The 21,315-nt window shown below is 44.9% G+C and overlaps 1 protein-coding gene across 1 annotated transcript in view; it reads right to left on the reverse strand.

Moving 5' to 3' along the window:
- LOC116824950 (uncharacterized) overlaps positions 1 to 21,315 on the reverse strand; it is a 954,865-nt gene that overhangs the window by 97,617 nt on the left and 835,933 nt on the right. The window contains 1 exon segment of the mRNA XM_075072070.1: positions 70 to 1,470. Coding sequence (XP_074928171.1) covers positions 70 to 1,470 — 1,401 coding nt within the window.

Here is a 21,315-nt window from a genome sequence, read left to right on the forward strand (position 1 = left end):
TGCAGTTTCTGGTGGGATATTAGGGAGACCTTCGCCTTGTAGCTTTTCCCACAGACAGAACATGTATATGGTTTAATTCCATTGTGCATTCTCTGATGGACAGTAAGGGCTGAGCTCTGGATAAAGTTCTTTCCACACTCAGGGCAGTTAAAGGGCTTCTGTCCTGTGTGGATTCTCTGATGCCTAATAAGGTGCGATCTCTGACAGAAACTTTTCCCACATTCAGAACAGTTAAAGGGTTTCTCTCCCGTATGGATTCTCTGATGCGAAATTAGTTCTGAGCTCCGCTTAAAGCCTTTTCCACACTCAGGGCAGTTATGGGGCTTCTCTCCCATGTGGATTTTCTGATGTGAAATAAGGTCTGAGCTGCGCTTGCAGCTTTTCCCGCACTCAGGGCAGTTATAGGGTCTTGCTGCCATGTGGATTTTGTGATGTATGGTGAGGTTTGATCTCTGGCTGAAGCTCTTTCCACACACAGAGCATTTATAAGGTCTCTCACCTGTGTGAATTCGTCTGTGTGAAATAAGGTCCGAGCTCTGTTTGAAGCTTTTCCCACAGTTGGCACATTTATAGGGTGCCTCTCCCGTGTGGATTCTCTGATGTGAAATCAAGTTTGAGCTCAGAGCAAAGCTTTTCCCACAGAAAGAACATTTATAGGGTGTCTCTCCTGTGTGGAGTCTCCAGTGTTTACTAAGGTCCGAGCTCTGCCTGAAGCTTTTCCCGCAGTTGGGACACTTATAGGGTCTCTCTCCTGTGTGGATTCTCCGATGTGAAATCAGGTACGAGAAATTGGAAAAATGTTTTCCACGCTCCAGGCAGTTATAGGGTCTCTCTCCCGTGTGGGCTCTCTGGTGTTTAAGGAGGTTTGAACTCTGGCTGAAGTCTTTCCCACAGTTGGGGCATTTATAGGGTCTCTCTGCCACATGGATTCTCTGATGTACACTAAGGTCTGATCTCTGCTTGAAGCTTTTCCCGCACTCAGGACAGCTGTAGGGTGCCTCTCCTGTGTGGATTCTCTGGTGGACAATAAGGTACCCTTTCTGACGGAAGGTTTTCCCACAGTCGAGGCATATATAAGGTCTCTCTCCTGTGTGGATTCTCCGGTGTGAAATCAGGGATGAGAAATAAGCAAAATATTTCCCACACTCAAGACAGTTATGAGTTTTCTCTCCCGTATGGATTGTGTGATGTGAAATAAGGACTGAACTCTGCTTGAAGCTCTTCCCACAGTCAGGGCATTTATATGGTCTTTCTCCCGTGTGAATTCTCTGGTGTGAAACAAGGTCTGAACTGTGCTTGAAACTTTTCTCACAGTTGAGGCATTTATAGGGTCTCTCTCCTGTATGTATTCTCTGATGTACGATAAGGTTTGATATCTGACTGAAGCACTTCCCACAGCTGGGGCAGTTATAGGGTTTTTCGCCAGTGTGGACTCTTTGATGTCTAACAAGGCTGGATTTCCGGTTGAAACTTCTCCCACACTCAGCACAGTCATATGGTTCCTCTTTACTGAAGACTCTTGGCTGGATCATGGTTTCCTTACAGTCCTTCAGACCTCCCATTGAGTAAGTGGATTTACCCAGTTTCATCCCTGGGTTGTTTCCTTGCTGGCTCTCACAGGCTTCTCTCTGCTCAGGACTCTGGGAAACGTCCTCTTCAGTTTTTCCTGATAGATTTCCATGTTGTTCCACTTGCTCAGGAACTTCCTGCTGAGTATTCACCTCCTCGCTCTCTCCCACCATCCCATCACCTGCTGGGACAGATAAATAATCCAGACAGGAGTCATTTCCTGTGCCTGAGGGGAAAGGGAACCTCAAAAAAGTCAATAGGATGGTAGGAAATAAACCAAAATATCTGCTCGGGAGATGGAAAAATCAGGACCCAAATCCCTCCCCCCGAAACCCTTCCCCAGAAAGGAGAGAGGAGGGGACCAATTCTGCCTCCACATCCCAAGTGAACACCCAGTGGGGAGGGAACTACTGCTAGGTGTCAGTCAGAATGGGTGGGAAGCCCTGAGTTGCATCTGACATGAGGATACGACACCAGCTAGACGCAGTCCTGACCTGGGTGAGATGAAGCAGAAGTGGGGGAGCTCACGGGCCCTTTGTGGGAATCCCAGCTGATTATGCCAATGACAGCTGGTTTGTGTGTCCATTTAATCTCTTGCTCACCTGTGCGGATGTTTCTCAGGATGTCCTTTTTCTCAAAGCTTGGGAGATCTGGTACCCATGGCTCTTCCCCTTGTTCCAGCTGGGATATTATGTTGGGTTTGGCAATTGGAAATCCTGCTCCAGGGAGAGAAAGCAGGTGAGACCAGGATTTTACAGTTATTCTGAAACACAGCTGTTTGCAAATGTGCTGGATGAATGGTGCCCTTGTATTCTTCACAGAGTTTAAGGGCAGAAGGGACCAATAGATCATCTAGTCTGACCTAATGTGTATCGCAGGCCTTTCATTTTCACTCAGGTACCACCTATATTAAGCCCAGTGACTTTAGTTGAAAACATTTCAGTCCCCAGGAGAGTCAACTGTGTGGCACAGGGAGAGAAGAGGAGAGACCAACATGCTACTAATGTCTGAGGCACCAGCACTGGCAGGGAATTGATTTGGTAAGATGCTCAGATGATCCCAGCAGATGAGCCCGGCCCAATGCTGCAGACTCAGGAAAGCCAACCCCCTCCCCCACCAAGGTTCCACCCAACTGGAGCTGTAGGAAAATTCATTCCTAACCTCAAATCAGGTGATCAGTTTGACCCTGAGCATGCAAGTAAGATACATCAGCCAGGAATCTAGAAAGTACTGGTCCACCCCATCTGGTGTCTTCTCTTCAACTGTGGCCAATCTCTTACGCTTCAGAGGAGGAAACATACAAACGAAGACCCCATCCTAGAACACAACTAGCCATTTGTACATTGGGGTAAAATATTCTTCTTTGAGCATTGGAAATGACCAACTGAAGCCACAAAAAATGATTATAATCATTATTTAATGACCAAACAGAAAAAACACTTAATAAATTCAGTGACACCCAAACCTCCAAAAACCCGGGAAATACGAAGTTAAAGTATTTCAAACTCAAACTTCTGAAAAACCAGGAAATTGTACTGGCAGGGCAGTGTCACTATAGTTAAGGTTGCATCACGACTTCTATTGAAAGGTTGACTTTTCTAAGTCCTCTAAAATCAACATCCTTTGTCAGACTCCTTTAAAATTTGGTGTATGTCAGGAGGGTGTTGGGTGCAGTTAGTGACCCAAAACTTGGGGTCATTTGAGCTAGAGGTGCCAGAGATATAAGACCTGAAAAAAACAGCCATTTATAAAAGAGTTTCTAGTTAGTTTTGTTTTTTGCATAGAGCTAGAGATCTAACTATTGATGTGACAATGGTCTCAATAATTTTACCCAAAATAGTGCATGGCACCCCTTAAATCTTTGGGGGATCCAGAGTGAAAATGGGATTTAAGAAAATGTACATTTTTTACAGTACACATGCACCAATACAGAAAAACTGTTAGCGAGTTTCCATTCCTGCCATTTTATAGGCTTTAAAGCTCAACTTTTGTAAGTGCTCTAAAATCTGAATGGTTACTCAGATCACTTTGCATTTTAAACCCTCCTTGGGGTGTTGGATAGCATAGTGACCCAAATATGGGGTCTTTTGAGGGGTTCTCGAGTTACAGGTCCCCTCAAAAATGTCCTTCTACTGAGAGGTACTAGTGACTCAGACCTTGCTGAGACTGATAACTGTGAACTCACCCTTCAATTATGCTTCAGGGTTTCAGCCAGCTACCAGCAGGGATCAGAAATGGATCCCCTCAATGTATTCTGGAAGGGGTTTTTTGTATTTCCTTCCTCTAAAGCCTCAGGGATAATCACTGGAGATGGGGCAGTGGGCAGGGTGGGCCAGGGCTCTTAGGTCACACCGAGGATTCTCTCTCTCAGGTACTTGGCTGGCTGGTTCTTGCTCACAACATGGGGTCTAACTGATTGTTGTACGTGAGGTTGGAAAGGAATTTCCCCAGGTCAGATTGGCAGTGACCTTGGGGTTTTTTTCACCTTGTTGTCCTCTGCAGCATGTGGGTGCGGGTCACTTGCCAGGATTCTGTGGGTATAGCTCACTTAATCATTTCCCTTCCATTGTTGGGGCCTCGAACTCTGTGCACCTTGGTTCCTCTTATTTTCTGCCTGCTTCACATAATAGTCTAGTCTCCTGAGATCTGCAATACTTCAGTCTACTTTTGGTTGTGCGGTTGTGTGCAGGTGCTGAGAGGTGTTGGTGGGCTGTGATATACAGGAGGTCAGACTAGATAACCTGGTGGTCCCTTCTGGCCTTAAAACTCAGTGACTCTAATGACCTTCTCTTAAATCAGTCATTTCTAAGACAGAGGCCTGGTCTACACTTACAATTTAGGCTGATATAGCAACAGCGCTCAGCTACACTGCCGTAGCTATGCCAGGCTAACCCTTGGTGTACAGCAGGGGTCTGCACCCTTTCAGCAGTGGTGTACCGAGTCTTCATGTATACACTCTAATTTAAGGCTTCGCGTGCCAGTAATACGTTTTTTAGATGGTCTCTCTATAAGTCTATAATATATAACCAAACTACTGTTATATGTAAAGTAAACAAGGCTTTCAAAATGTTTCAGAAGCTTTATTTAAAATTAAATTAAAATGCAGATCTTATCAGTTTAGTGTGATCCTTGCTCTTGCTTTTCCTTGCTGAGTTTTCCAAAGTCTGGTCGCACATATTTGGATACTTTAAGCTGCACACAGGCTTCTGAGTGATCAGTTGTTAACCGGCTGGAACCCCAGATCGGCAGCTGAGGTGAGTGGAGCTGGAAGCTGGTAGGGCTGAGCAGGGCTGAAGGCCTGGACTCGGTCTGGCAGGGGGCCTGCGCTGGAACTCTAACCAGAAGCAAAATGAGTGGGGCTGTGGCGGGGACCGTGGCTGGCAAGGGGCCAGCAGCCAGAACCCCAGAGCGGCGACGGGCTGAGCGGCTCAGCCCACACCATGTGCCATCAAAAATCAGCACCTTTGACACGCGTACCATAGGTTGCCGCCCCCTGGTGTAGACACACCCAGGTGGACAGAAGAGTGCTTTGTCAAGATAGTTACTGTCACTCAGGGAGGTTGTGTTCCTACAGTGACCGAAAACTCCCTTCCATTGCTGTAGGCTACATCTCTGGGGTTATGCCAGCGCAGCTACATTGCAGCAGCTATGCTGCTCTAGCCTCCATAGTGTAGCCAAGCCCAGAATCTTTCCTGTTGTAGATATAATCTGAATTCTTGTTTTCTCAGATGTATTACCTTGCATTTGGCTGTACAATTCTAAAACACATTGCGACGGTTTGGATCACAGAAACCCCCTTGGAAGCTCCCACCTGATGTGCCAAGACTATATCTACCCCTGCTTTCCCTGAGAGCTCAAGACTCCAGCACCTTGTCTTTCTGAGCCAGACACTCCCATCTGCTCCAACAAAGACCCAGGGTCTGAATTACTTGCCCCAAAGCTGCAGGTTTACCTGAAAGCAGCTAACAGAAATGTGCTTATCTTTAACACTCAGATGCCCAACTTCCAATGGGGTCTAAACCCAAATAAATCTGTTTTACCCTGTAGAAAGCTTATGCAGGGTAAACTCATACATTGTTTGCCCTCTATAACACTGACAGAGAGAGATGCACAGTTGTTTGCTCCCCCAGGTATTAATACATACTCTGAGTTAATTAATAAGTAAAAAGTGATTTTATTAAATACAGAAAGTAGGATTTAAGTGGTTCCAAGTAGTAACAGATAGAACAAAGTAAGTCACCAAGCAAAATAAAATAAAATGCACAAATCTATGTCTAATCAAACTGAACACAGATAAGATCCTCACCAGTTCCAGAATGCTCCCTTTTACAGACTAATCTCCTTTCAGCCTGGATCCAGCAATCACTCACACCTCTTGCATACTGTCCTTTGTTCCAGTTTCTTTCAAGTATCCTGGAGGGGGAGGGGGGCGGAAAGGTGGAGAGGTTCCCTCTTTAGCCATCTGAAGACCAAAATGGAGTGGTCTCCCAAGGGTTTAAATAGACTGTCTCTTATGGGTGGAGACCCCCTCCTCACTCCTATGTTAAGTCCAGCTCCAAGATGGAGTTTTGGAGTCACCTGAGCAAGTTACATGTCCATGCATGACTCACAGCTTTTACAAGTAGCATCCATTGTCTACATGCTACCGTGAACGTCCTCAAGTAGACTTCTTATGTGGATTGGAGCATTCCAAGATCCACTGTCCTTTAAATGTTTCTTGATTAGGTACTTAATTTCAACATTCCTTTCTCCGGGAACGGACTAAATGCTCTACTAAGGTTATTTAGAAATCAAGCCAGTACACAGCCAACATTCATAACTTTAAATACAAAAATGATACATGCATACAAATAGGATTAATACATTCAGTAGATCATAACTTTTACAGAGATATGTTACATGGCATAAAACACATTCTAAGCATACTTCCATAAAGCCTTATGGAAGGTACCGTCACACACATTTTATTGGATGATGACCATTTAAGCAGGAAATTCAGATCACTCTGTAACAATAATCTGTCCTCCTCATTATTGATACCTCACTAATCTTTGTGTCATCCACAAACCTTACCAGCAAAGCTTTTACATCATCATGAAGATTGTTGATAAAAATATTAAGTAGTGTTGGGCCAAGAACTGGTCCCTGGGGCACCCACTAGAAACAGCCCTGCTCATTGACTTCTCTCCATTAACAAAAACATTTTGAGATCTGTGAGTGAGCCAGTTGACAATCCATCTACTGTGTGGTCTAGTTCATTCCATGTAACACAAGCTTTTTAAATCAAAATGTCATGTGGTACCAAGTCAAATGCCCTGAAGAAATCCAAGTATATTGTATCAACACTGCTGCCTCCATCCACCAGAGCTGCATAAACCAAACAGATGTTCCTGAAGACCCTTTGGGGAGGTCAGATGGTTCTTGGGAGGTGTACAGCTCCCCCTGCAGGAGGTGCAGCCATCTCCACACACTGGGGGATTTTATGACTTTGGCACAATACAGTTTTGTGCAACCTCTTACTCCTTCCTAACCTTGCTAAGACCACAGCCCTTTACAGCCATGGAGATAGTTATGGGAAAGGATGGAGAGAGACATATCTGTGTGTGAGAGTACGTGTTTAAAAACACAGAGTGCTACATACAGCCCATCCTCTCCCTTGGAAGTTCTGGGGATGAGCCTCTCCACTATGTTTCTGAATCTCCTCTCCCCTGGGAGGGGTATCAGGAGGGAACAGTCTCTCTTGCATGGTTTCTGGGGCTGATCTTCCTGAAATCTAAGGGGCCAGAGAAGAACCCTGAGCAGAAGCCAACCCAGATGCTTCAGAGACCCCGTCACTCCTTCTAATACCCGAGGGGACAAGGAATCCTTACCCAGCAAGGTCACATTCTCATAGTTCTGCTGCATGACGTCCCTGTAGAGGGCTTTCTGACTGGGGTCCAGCAGAGCCCATTGCTCTTCAGTAAAATACACAGCTACCTCCTCGAAGGTCACCAGCTCCTGAAACAGCCAGAATCCCCCTCTCAGAACCTGCTGCCCCAGCCACAATGCCACCTGCTCAGTCACACCCCACAGAGAGTAGGAAATTTTCTCTGGGGAAGGGAAAATTTCTCAAAGCTGTCATTAAAAAACACAACTCAGCTGATTTTATCATGACCATGATTCCTGGCACGGAACTCACGCATTCGCCCTTGTTCTACATGGCCACCACCTTCCATTACTTTCAAGGGGGTAGAGTCAAACTGTCCTTATTCAAAATAACCACCATTTCCCTACAGTTTGTAACCCCCCCTCCAGAGTTACTCTTGGCTTCTGAGTGCTGTAGGATGGCAACAGAGCTTTGGTATCAGGGGGTTGTTTCCTCACACAGGAGTACTTCCATCCTGTCCCTGAAATTCAGGTCCTACCTTAAAGAAGATGTAGTGTATAAGTTTGTTAGTATTTCTTTAAATGGTTTATGAGCTCTTTAGTGGAGCTCACAGTATTCTAGGTTTTAGAAGCCGCCAGAGCAGCAGCGGGTATGTAGCTAGGCCTTGGGTGTCTGTGAAAATTTACTAAATGTGATTATTTGGAACCCAGCTATGCCTGTGTGGTTTCATCGAGTTCTTTGGCACATTACACAGTAAAAACACACAACAATTTGCAACCGAGGACATGGTCCAAATCCAGGAATACAGTGGAATAGCCAGTGACTGCAGAGGCCCAGTGAAAGTGAATCTACAAAAAAATTGCTACCTGCAGCCAGTTGGACTGTTTATTAAATCAAGGTGGAAGAGGGAAGGGTTAAAAGTGCCTGGTATTTGGGGAAAACGGGCTTGTACAATAGCTCAGTAGAGGACTGTCCCACCGATATTGAAAGACAACATGGAGCCCAATGAGACTATGTCTTCACTGCAGAGTTAACTCCAGTTTATGAGCTACTTCTCATAAACTAGCCAAGCTTGAGTGAGAGAGGCCACACAGCAAAACAACACCTGAGTTACTGTGTCCACTGTCCACACTGGTGCTGCTCTCACTTGTATGTGAATCCCATGATTCTTCATTCTGCAGGCAGCTGAGCTGCTCTGAAGTTAAGTTTTGTGTGGATGTGACTCAAGTTAGGGGCAGCACTCGAGCTATAACTAGAGTTAACTTTGTAGTCATGACAAGCCCTGGGACAGTTATAGCATCTCCAGAACTGTTACATTTAGAAGAAAACAAAATGTTGTTTGTAATTCTTTACAATGTAGATGAAGTTAGACTTGAAATGAAGCTTAATACAGGATGTCTTAAAGGATTATCAAAGGCTACTTGCAGAGGTGAAGTTGTGGAAAACCTCAGTGCTACTAAAAACGTACAGTGAAAATCCCCTCTTCCTGAGGTCTTATTAAAGTGAAGGTAACATAAATAAAGTGCATATGCTGAACCTGTAGGTTGTGGAGTAAAAGGATCCACTAATAGAGAATGACATGGATTCAACTGGACTGGCTGAGCATAAAAGCCCTTCATTTCTATTGTTATTGATTCTGATACAAAACAGATTAGCTGAACTTATGCACAAGAAAGCTGATGTCTTTCACTGAATACCTGCCTAAACCAGCTTTTAAGAACAGGTTCAGCAGGATGTCCTACCCCAGAGATGCCTATTGAAAACACCTATCCTACAGTACAGCCACAGACACTGACTTGTGTCAGCACCACTGAGACTTGCATCCTTGTTTCCATTACAACTGACCCTAGCATCACATAGTGGGAAGATGTGGCTGACACAGCTAGGCCAGAAAGTACAGATTCTGCCTCAGATGCTGTTGTGATACCAATGCAATGGTCTTCTGACAGAAATTGCAAAACAACTCAGATTTAATTTTTAGCATGCTGGATTCTTAACCATAGTCAATTTGACAATAATGTATTGGTGAGATTCTCTTCCCCCACCCCAAATACTCTTTTACATTAAAGAGGGAGGAGTCCGTAGCATGCAGGAATTGGGTAATATCCTTGTCATGTGAGTAATGGGTCTGTTGAAAACAGAAGCCAAGCATGTTGCTGGGTAATGAGAAATGGGGAGGACTGGAGTGTGCTAACCTCATCAAGGGTGTTGAGCGTTATGATTGGGTGAACCCTAGAGGAAGGAAGGCTGGGTAAGTCAATCGGAGGGGGCTAAGAGGAGGATAGACTGTCTCCCCTTTCCTGAGGGAAATGGAGGCAATCCTCGACTGTCTCCCCCCTGCTTGATGGGAACACGGGCGATCCCCCAACTGGCATCCCCTGCGTGAGGGGAACGCGGGCAATGCGCTGACTGTTCTATCCCGCCTGTCTGAGGGGAATACGGGCAATGCACCAACTGTCTCCCCCCACCTGACGGAAGCGCAGGTGATGCCCCGACTGTCTTATCCTGCCCTCCTGAGGGGAGCGTGGGCGATGCCCTGACTGTCTCCCCCTGCCCCAGGGGAGCTCGAGTCATCCCCTGACTGTCTTCCCCTGCCTGATGTGTTGCCGCTTTTGCTCTCAAAGGGCTTTGCCGAACTCGAGCAGAGAGCAACTGGCCTGGGAAACGTGAAGGAGCCTCCATACACTTTGGGGACATTTTCCACTGTGAGTAATGCCTATTGCTGCTGCAGAGAGGTTAGACCCCTGGGCAAATCAGCACTCTCATCACATCATCACGCTCCTGCAGCTTCAGGCCTGCAACATCTCATCAAGGTAGATAGGGTCCTCCACCTTACGGAGCCCACTGCTATAGAATAAACTGGACTCGTCAATCCAAGGCAATCCACTCTAGGGATTGTGTTACTTGCGAGTTGTATGGTGTTACTGAAGTATCCACTCCAAGTCCATCTTTCCCTTCCCTTTATAGGCTTCCTGTATATTTCTCCTTGTAAATAATATGTACATTAACTGTTGGTTCATCCATTACAGAAGGTATGTAATGTACGGAGGCATCAGGCTAATCCTGGGGGTAAGGACCAGGTCAGGGATAACTGAAACTACACAGGGAGGTAGGGAAGGTTTCCTGGCTCCCTTAAACAGTCAGGTGGGGGCACTACCAGCTAGTAACTGAGAACCCAGGCTGTGGAAACCCACTGTGGCCGAAGCAGAAGAACACCCAGTAAGGGCTCCTGTTGATGATTAGCTGTCCTTAAAGACCAAGCAATCCATAAAACCCTATTACATCCCTTTAGGCATTTCGTGATCTGTCTGGTGGCTCACTATGTTCTGTGGTTTAGAAACTGCCAAGGACTAATTTAAGCAGTAGTGTAAATACATGGCTAGGCCTTGCATGTCTGTGTCTAGTTACTAAACATGGTTATCTGTAACCTAGAAGTGCCCCCGTGGCTTCTCTCTATTGTGTTTGTTGTGTAAAGAGCAAAGGACATAACAGAGGTTTTTCATTCCCCATTCACCTTTCCTCCTGTATTTCCTGTCCCTCACCCATGTCCAGACCAACCTCACCCTCCCCAGCAGCTCCCTGCCAATCACTTACCTGAGCCAGCACCATTGCAGTACCCATGTCTCTTCCCTGTCCCCTGGGAGGATGGCAGGATCTGGAGCAAGATATGGATGTCATTCTGCAAGAAGGGCCATTGGGTAGGCATCAGAAAATGTTTTCATCCATTTTACACCCCAGCTCTTTACCTGAAGCCAGATTCTAGATTCTGCTAGGCTGAAAAAACACTTGGTCACTTTATTGCAGCTCAGTCCCAGTCCCTCCCACCAGGATTAAACCCACGGAGATGTTTTTAAAAGTCTCAGAACCAAATCTTAGGGCACGTCAACACTTACAATGCTGCAGCAGCACAGCTGCATCTTCAGTAAAGACGCTACCTACGCCAACAGGAAGGCTTCTCCTGTCGAGGTAGATACTCCACCTCCCACAAGGCAGTAGCTATGTCCACGGGAGAATTTGCCTGGCAATCTAGCACTGTGTACACAAGGGGTGGCCAACCTGAGCCTGAGAAGAAGCCAGAATTTGCCAGTGCACATTGCCAAAGAGCCATAGTACATCAGCAGCCTCACATAAGCTCCCCCTTCCCCACTCCCAATGCCTCCCATCCACCAGCAGCCCCACTGATCAGAGCCTCCTGCTCCCTCCTGATCAGCTGTTTTGTGGCATGCAGGAGACTCTGGGGGAAAGGGGGAAGAGCGAGGGCATGGCAGACTCAGGGGAGGGGGCAGAGAAGGGGTGGAGTGGGAGCAGGGCCTGTGGCAGAGCCAGGGGTTGAGCAATGAGCACCCCCGCCCCCGCACATTGGAAAGTTGGTGCCTGTAGCTCCAGCCCTGGAGTCGGTGCCTGTACAAGGAGTCACATATGAACTTCCAAAGAGCCGCGTGTGGCTCCGGAGCCACAGGTTGGCCTCCCCTGGTCTACACTGGGGATTAGATGGTTTAACTGTGTTACTTTTCTTGGGGTGTGGATTTTTCATACCCTTGAGTGAGGTAGTTCTACTGACCTAATTTCCTAGTGTGGATCTGGCTTGAGAAAAGAGCAGAATCAAAGGAGCCAGTTTTGGGGATCCACCCACTATCCCCAAGGGCAGCACATTCCCCCAGCAGGGCAGGGACCAGGCAGAGGCAGGAACTGGCTTTTCCTCTCCCTGCTCCTCTCCTTCTCCCCAGGAAAGTCAATGTGCCCCGGGGTGCTGCAGGGAAGGGCTGGGAGCCGCGACCTCCCTCCCCACTGATCGCTCCTGCTGCCCCTGCCAGCCTGTTTTCCCCCATCTCCTTCCCCCTCTGCCCAGGCTCCCAGATCACATTGGAGGCGGCAGCAGCAGCAGCTTGTAACCCTGGAAGCTCAGCCTCTGAGAGGGAAGGGGTGGAGAAGAGGAATTTCCCCACATTGCTGAGCTGTCACTGAGCAGGCTGGAGCAATCAGAACATGCTCGGGAACATCTGCTGAAGCCGCTGCCCCCGTTTGCCATCAGAATCTCCTCCTCCAGCTGAAGGGCTGCAGAGGGGCCCCCTGTTTATGGGGCGGGGGCCGGATCGTGTCCAGATGGGGGTGGAACAGCTGGTGGAGGCAGGGGAATGGGGTGGGGGGCAGGTAAACAGAATGAGGGAGAGGGCACAGGAACGGGGGGTAGGCTGGGGGAGATTTGCTGCCAGACAGGGGAAGAGGATAGCGAGGGGCAGAAGGGATAAAAGTTACCACAATGGGGTGAGCCCTGTGCAGTGGTTGCCAAAATAGCACATGGGTGGCAGAGAGGTTTGTGTTCCTTGCGGGCCCATCTCAGCAACCCCTCGCCAGGGCTGTGGTGTGAAAGCACATGACTGTGTGTTACATAAAATAATTCACTGCCACTTTATGGGGGTCTTATCTACTGTTCCAATGCCTGAAAGTTACTCTGTTTCCTATAAACCACTGTAAATGCAATTTCACTCCAGTTTAATTCTGTATTTTTAATTCCTTTTTAAAAGCAGTGTTTTGGTTACTCCTGTTTTCAGTAGCAAGCCTTGGTTAACATTGTGCAGATTGTAATGCTCTGCTGTTTAGTGTAAGGTTCTAATAATAAATAATCACAGAAAATAGTAATTGATACTAGTATTTAAGCAATCACATACAGTGTTCATAGCAGAACATTTCCTTTGTTCTTACCAGGATTTTGTAATTTACAATTGCTATTTCATAATTTGTTCTCTTTATTTTTCTTCTAGCACAAGTTCATTCTTTATCACATGACCTCATAGAAATCATAGACATGAATGGCTGGAAGGGAACAAGAAGCCATCAAGTTCATCTCCCTGTGCTGTGGCAGATTCAGTAGAGACCACCCCTGACAGGTGTTTGTCTAGCCTACTTAGGTATTTTGGAAATCCTACAGGCACCTATTTGCATCTTGAGATGCCTAAACACTTTTGAAAATTTCTCCTAAAAAATGTAGACCCTATCTACGGAATGGGGGACTGTATCCTCAAAAGCAGTGTCTCTGGAAAGGATTTAGGGGTCCAAGTGCACAAGTGCGATGCTGGAGTAAAAAGGGCTCATGCGATCCTTGGATGTATAAAGAGGGTTGTAGGGAGTAGGAGTAGGGAGCTGAGTGTACGTCTGCATATGGCACTGGTGAGACTAATACTAGAATATTGTGTAGAGTTCAGGCATCAGAGCATAGGTCAGGAAATGGAAAATTACAAGAAGGTCATAAGAGCAGCAAAAAGGGTAACATGGGAGAATTACCCAGTGTCTTAGATGTCTATACACAAATGCAAGAAGTATAGGGAATGAACAGGAAGTATTAGTATACCTCTACACCGATATAACGCGGTCCTTGGGAGCCAAAAAATCTCACCGCCTTATAGGTGAGACCACGTTATGTCGGGTTCAGTCTGGCAGTGGGGCTCAGGCGGGGATTTAAGGGGCCTGGGGTGCCACACGAATTTGGATATAACATGGTAAAGCAGCAGGGCTTGGGTGGCGCTTTAAAGGGCCCAGGGCTCCCCACTGCTTTACTGCGCTATATCTGAATTCATGTTATATCGGGTCGCGTTCTATTGGAGTAGAGGTGTACATGAGCTAAATTATGACTTAATTGTCATCACAAAGACTTGGTGGGATAAATCTCATGACTGGAATATTGGTATAGAGGAGTATAGCTTGTTCATGAAGGCTAGGCAGAGAAAAAAGAGATGAGGTGTTATGCTATACATTGAGAATATATTCACTTGTTCTGAGGTCTAGAAGAAGGTGAGAGGCACACCAGCTGAAAGTCTCTGGGTGTAAGGACCCAAGGACTAGAATGTGGGTCTGTTGAGCCTTGGGCAGCTACTAGTCCCACAGTGCCACTGGAAGGCCCTTCAGGGAGCACTATGGAGAATAGGCATCGCAGGAAGTACCACCCACGAGACCCAGAGTGACAGCAGCCTGAGCCCTCTGATTGGCCAAGTGCCTCTACTTAACCCAGGGGTTGCCCAAGGAAGCTATCTGGGCAATCACATAGATCTTGGCTGGCTACTACTACGCTGCACCTCTGCATCAGTGATTCCAGCTTAATTTTGACCTTTACTCATGATCCTAACCTGGTACTGTCTCTGTTCTCTGACTTGGCCTGACTCTGACCCTCACCCTTGTTTACAGAACCTGGCATTGTAATTTCCCTAACTCTGATCCAGTGACTCCCTTCCCTGGTGCGCAGAGCTCAGCCCAGCTCTGACCGCTAGGCAAAACTGCCTACGTCCTTGGCACTTACAATGGGTTAAGATAAAAGGGGGAAGGACAGAGGCTATGTCATGATAGAAGTCCACTGTAAACCACCAAATCAGGAGGAGTGGGTAGGTGTGACATTTATAGAACAAGTAACAGAAATATCCAAAATACAAGACCTGGTAGTAATGGGAGACTTTAGCTACCCAGACATCTGTTGGAAAAGCAATATGGCAAAATACAAAAGGTTCCAATGAGTTTTTGGAATGTATTAGGGACAACCTTTTGTTTCAGAAGATGGAGGAAGTAACTGGGGGAGTAGCCATTTTAGACATGATTCTGACTAATGTGGTGAAAGGAATTGGTGGTTAATCTGATGAAGGTTGAAGGCAATTTGAGTGAAAGTGATCATGAAAAGATAGATTTCATGATTCTAAGGAAAGGAAGGAGTGAGACTAGCAGAATAAGGAAAATAGACTTCGAAAGCAAACTTCAACAAAAGCAGAGAACTAGCAGCTAAGGTCCCACGGGAAGAAAATCTACAGGAAAAAGGAGTTCAGGGGAGCTGGCAGTTTGTCAAAGAGACACTAATAAAGGCACAACAGCAAGCTATCCTGATGCAAAGGAAAGATCGGAAGAACAGTAAGAGGCCAATATGGCTCAATCAGGAGCTTTTTAATGACCTGAAAATCAAAAGGGAATCCTAGAAAAAGTGGAAACATGGACACGTTGCTAAGAATGAGCACAGGAGACCAGCACAAGCACATAGGGTCAAAATGAAAAAGGTTAAGTCAGAAATTTAGCTACACCTAGTGAGGGACAGAAAAAGGCAATAAGAAGAAGTTCTATAAATAAGTTAAGACTCAGAGCAAGAAAAGAGGTGAAGGAAAGTGTAGGTCCTCTACTTAGCAAAGAAGGAAAGCTAATAACTGACAATCTCAAGAAAGCTGTGTCAGGAATTGGGCCTGCAGCAGTCAGTTTCTGGGCAACCTAATGAACACAACTGGCCTATACTAGGCTGCTTGATTGGCTACAGCACCTGATTGGTTGGAAGAGTCAGCAGAGCAGCTCTTAAGCCCACCAGCAACTTAGTGGCTGCTCAAAGCATCACCTATGTTTGCAATAGTGCCTGCATCTGCTTGTCCTAACCCTGCCCATCTTGCCTCATTCTAGCGAACCCACTTCTGAACCTTTGTCTCAGATTCCTGATCTCCGACACTAGCTGTGACCGCTGGCTCTGGCACCAAGTCTCTGACTCCTGGGTACTGACTCCTGCTCTGACCACTAGGCATGATTGCCCATGTCCCAGTCACTGACACTGAGGTGTTTAATGCCTATTTTGCTTCAATCTTCACTGAAAAGATTTGTTGTGACCAGATATTCAACACAATTATTAACAACAAGGGGGAAGGAGCACCAGCCAAAATAGGGAAGAACAGGTTAAAGAAAATTTAGATAAGTTAGATGTATTCAAGTTGGTGGTGCCTGATGAAATTCACCTGAGGGCACTGAAGTAACTGGCTGAAGCAATCTCAGAACTGTTAATGATTATCTCTGAGAACTCATGGAGGAGGCATGAGGCCCCCAGGACTGGAGAAGGACAAACATTGAATCTTTCTTTAAAAAGGGGAACAAAGAGGACCCAGGGAATTATAGATCAGTCAGCCTAACTTCAGTATCTGGAAAGATGCTGGAACAAATTATTAGAGATCTCTCCTAAGAGGTGGGGGAGACCCCAGTTCAAGTCTTTTCTCTCCCTCAGACAGAGGGGACATGAACCTGGGTCTTTCTTCATATTGCAAGTGAGTGCTTTAATCGCTGGGCTGGCACCTCCTCCTCCGGCCAGATTTTGAACGGGACCTGATCTGCTGGTCCACCTCTGAGCAGACCTGCTGAGTTGGGCCCTGAAGATAAGATAAACGGAGGAGCACCTAGATTCAGGGTCATGCTAGGGATTGGGCAAGAGACAGGTGTGGGGGTGCCTAGCGGGGGGCAGCAGTGCACATGTCTAGAGGCAGATAAACAGGCACTTAGGGGCTGCTACTGCAAAAATGTAGGTACCAAGTAAATGTAGGTTTCTGCTACTGGAGATGTGGAGCAGTTCCTGACACGCTGACCAGCTTCAGGTGCTTGGATCTCAGCCCCTTCCCCACCTGGGCTCCAGTGATAGAGTCTCCTCTCCCTTTCTCAGACCCCCTTCCTGAATCCCATCTCCTGCTGTATGACATGTGGAGCAATAATATATGAGAGAGCCAATGAGGGCCTGATCCTGCAAACCCTCCCATTTGAATCATCCTGTTGGTGTCCAGGGGTGCTGCTGTGACTAAGTGCTGCTGGGGAAGTGGCAGGGGGTGCTCAGTGTTGACAACAAGGACGCTACTACCTCTGACTTGGATCTTTACTGGCTCCCGGTGGAGCAGGTTACTGTCATACCAGTGAAAAAGATCCACATCAATTATTTTCCATGCACAGCAGTTTCTTGAGAAGGAATTACACAAGCGGTGAAGGGTAACATTAAGCACATAACTTCTATGTTAGACATTAAGAGCTATAGATTCCTCTTAACTAGTCTCTTTTTTACAAACACACACAAACAAACCCTGCGCTAGCCTCACGCAGTTCCTGCTTGGCAAACAGAGAAGGTGGTTACCAATTTTATGGACGGCTTCTTCTCTCCTGGTCTGTTCTTCTCAGCCCTCTGGTCTGTCTCAGACTCCCTCTAAGGCAAGGCCTTGGCTTTCTTGAGACACCTCTGGTTCACGGTCCTACTCAAGCCCTCGGAGCAGAGTTTTGGCTACTCTGTCTGGCAGTGTTGCTTCTACAAGCATCAGTTAAGGAATCTCAACCAACAGTAATTTACTTTGCTTGATTCTCATACTCTTTTTCCTCAAAGGAGTCACGTGTCTTAAAAGCATGCCCAGTGGGCGTGTGGTTATGAGTTTGATTTAATTAGTATTTTAGAAGGGGCTGGGGAGGTACCGAATAAAAATCACTCCACACCACTCCATGTTTACTCACTCATCAATCATTCACTCTGGCTCTCTGCGTGGTGTCCTTGCTGGGAGGTCGCTACAACCAGGTCGACCTGTGCTCCATGCTGGAACTTTATACATGTGATATTTATTTTGCACGGGCCCATATTTGCTGACCAATAGGTTCAATATCGATCGTACACACAGACTTTGCCAGCTCTTTATCAAATCTGCTTCTGCTTAAAGGGACTCTGCTCCCAGGATCCTCTGCAGCCCTTCAGCCATGTTTAAGTCATGTCAAGATATGCTCACACAATTCATTCAGTATGGCCACACCACACCCATAATTTCTACACTAACTATTAGATTATGTGTGCGGTTTTTTGTTTTTATAAAACTTAAAGCATTATTTTATGATTATTAGTTGCATAATTTAACAACTTAATTTTATAATTTTTTTGCAAAGCTTGTTATTTTTATATTGCTTACAAATCTGATATTTACAACAGAAACATACAAGGAATAATACAGAAATTTCAGAAATACAAAATAACTCCCAATTAACTTTATTTTATGTTACTTGACATACGATATTGTACCAAGCACACATTTGAGATTTTATTTTTTCTACAGTTTTCTAAACAACGTTATACTTTTGAGCAAGCAGACCTTTTACAGATAGTATAGTTGACTGTTCTATTTGGCCCAGTGTGCCTTTATTGGTTTGTATTTTTATATTCCAATCTGTAATATTTTACTTGATTCTCTTTTTAAACTTGGCAGTGTTAGTTTCAGGTGAGTCATACAGATAGCTCAGTAGTTTGAGCATAGTGCTCCTAAACCTAGGGTTGTGAGTTCAATCCTTGAGGGGGCCATTTGGAGAACTAGGGTAAAAATCTGGGGATTGGTCCTGCTTTGAGCAGGGGGTTGAACTGGATGACCTCCTGAGGTCCCTTCCAACCCTAATATTCTATGATTTGGGGGTGCCATTGCTAGTGTTTGGACTGGAAATGAGTTATATTATCATGAGTAAACCACATTTCTTGGTCCATGAACCAGGTGTGGTTGTTTATTGTTACATTGCCCTTTTTTTTAATGCCAACATATATTTTGGTTTATTTTATATAATTTCCACCAACCATTTTTTTACTGTAAGTTTAGGGTGAGGTTATCTTCTTTTATTTTAAATTTCAATTTTTTAACTCAAGGTACCCCATTTCCATTGGGCTTCCAGTATTTGCTTTTCTTTTAATTTAGGTATTTACCCTAATTCCTTTTCTTCTGGTCTATTTTATAGTATTTTGTTTTATTTTTCCAGCTGCTGGCGTATATTACCGGATACACTTCTTGTGCCTTTCCATTGGCTATACTGGAAAGAACGAGAGGGCACTGGCATATGGTACATGTTTGCACTTGTACCTTTCAGGTATCTTGGAATGATTGATTCATATAAGAGTAGTAACTCAATGCCCAGTTAAGAGTCTGGGGCCAAGTTTCTTTTTGGCTCTAAGATGTTTTTTATTATTCTTTTAAGATTTCCTGGTCTTTTATACAAACTTTTTTCCAGGATAATCCTGAGCGAATATTCCTTATTTGTTCAACAACATTTAAAACACTTTTTTCCAACAATTTACTTAATTTCATTACAGAATATCCCAGCTTTTGATTCATTGTTTCCCTTGTTTGTCAGTGTGTGCTGACTGCATTAGTTGCTTTAAAGTTTTTTTTATTTTTGCCCTTAGGGTAGAGAGGCTCCATGTGTTTCCTAATAAACACCTGCTCTGTTTGTTACATGAAAGGTTCATATTCCATGAGAGGTTTTTTTGGCCCCAAAGGGATGAACAGATTTTGTTACCAGACAGTGCCAAACTTTTCCATTTTCCACATTCAGTTTTTTTCCCGTCGTCATAGCCTTTATCAGGTTTGACCACTTTTTTCAGTTTTTGAACTGAGGAATTGGCTGCTTGGACAAAGAGTTTTGTATTCTAATTTTTTTCTGGCTTCCTTTTTTTAAATTCTGGGGAGATAAGCGTTGTTGAAACATAACCTTTGGACAAAGCTACAGAGGACAGCTCTGAACTCTTATTTATAGTAAGGTTCATGCCAGTTGGAACTGTGCCTAAATGTATATTATCTTCAGCAGTTAGGGACCGTTTTTGAATTTTTGCTCCTGCTTTTTCAGTTGGTCAGAGGTGCTGTTATAGTTATAGGTCTGCGTTCTATGAAAGATGGAAGTAAGGGGAATGGACGCTCATACTGGAATCCCCATTTTATTCTTTTGTACAGTTACTTCCCTGGTTTTACAAATACTGCTTCACATTTTTTCATGCATTTTCAATTAAGTTGAAGACCATTTTTACAAGAACTTCTTCCTGGTTGGGGGTAGGTTCACCATACAGGATCTTTACTTCATAGTTTTGTGACATTCCAGTTCCATGTCATACATTTTTTGTTTGCTTTAATTACCTTTCCACGAAGGGTGACTATAACACTCAGTCCCATTTCTTATGCCTTTACCCATTTGAGATTAGTACCCTCAATTTGGAGGAGAAAATCTGTTATCTTTGGTATAAACCTCCACTGCTGTTGGAATTGCTTGATTTTACAATCTCTGGTTGCCTCTTCTATGGGACAGATGGATGGTGATTCAGTAGCCACATGGCAGACGAGCCCATAGATGACCAAAAGGAAACAGGTTCCCTGGTATATTTTTGCTTCCATGGATTAGTTTGTGAAAACAAATAAACAAAACACAGGCCTCTAACCAGTCGTTATAGGTTAGTACATTTTACATGACTATATACTATTTTATATGTATCTTATATATTTATGAACGATTATACTAACTTTTTTGATGGATAAAGTTTGACTTGATCAGAATGTTTTCATACATTCCCATTTGGAGTGGCCACCAGAATCATTATAGGACTGGCCACATCTTTTACAGGGAATGGTGCTTTTCACATGGGGTTTAGTGTTTTTTTACTTACCAATTTTTGACCATTTTCCATTAATACCCAGATGGTTCTTTTTATTCTTCCCTTTGTCTTCGCTGATTCTTTTGTGCCCACATTTTTTAAATTGTTTGCACTAAATCTGCTATTCAAATTTCCTTCTGCATCCATTCAGGTAACTGTTTTTCAGATGGGACTAGGAATTTAGGAGTTCTCATAGCTCGACCTGTCATTAACTTAAAAGGTGAGTACTTACTTTCAGCTTGTTCCAAGGCTTTTATGGTCAGCAGGATTGCAGGTAAAGCAGTTTTCCAGTTTCAGCCCTGTGTTTGAATTTGCTTGGTCATGGCTGGTTTTTTGTTGTTTTTTTACTTTTCCTGCACTCAGTGGGTGGTAGGTGGACTATATGCCAGTTTTGTTTGATTTTCATTATTATTAATAATGCTTTTACCACTGCTTCCATGAAGTGAGGTCCTTGATTACTATTTATCATTAAGGGCATACCCATCTGCTTAGTATTTGGGTCCATAAAGCCTGAGCTGTAGTTTGAGCTGTGTTACTTGTGGGGATTACTTTTACCCAGCCTGAAAAATTATCTATGACCGCCAAGCAAAAGGGTTTTTTTGTCGGAGTTTTTTTAAAGGTCCAATGTAATCCATTTGCAATTTTTGCCCCGTGTTAGGTTGGTGTTCCTCCTCCCCGTCTGCCC

Source organism: Chelonoidis abingdonii, chromosome 13, assembly GCF_003597395.2.
Source record: "Chelonoidis abingdonii isolate Lonesome George chromosome 13, CheloAbing_2.0, whole genome shotgun sequence".
Taxonomy (NCBI): Eukaryota; Metazoa; Chordata; order Testudines; family Testudinidae; genus Chelonoidis; species Chelonoidis abingdonii.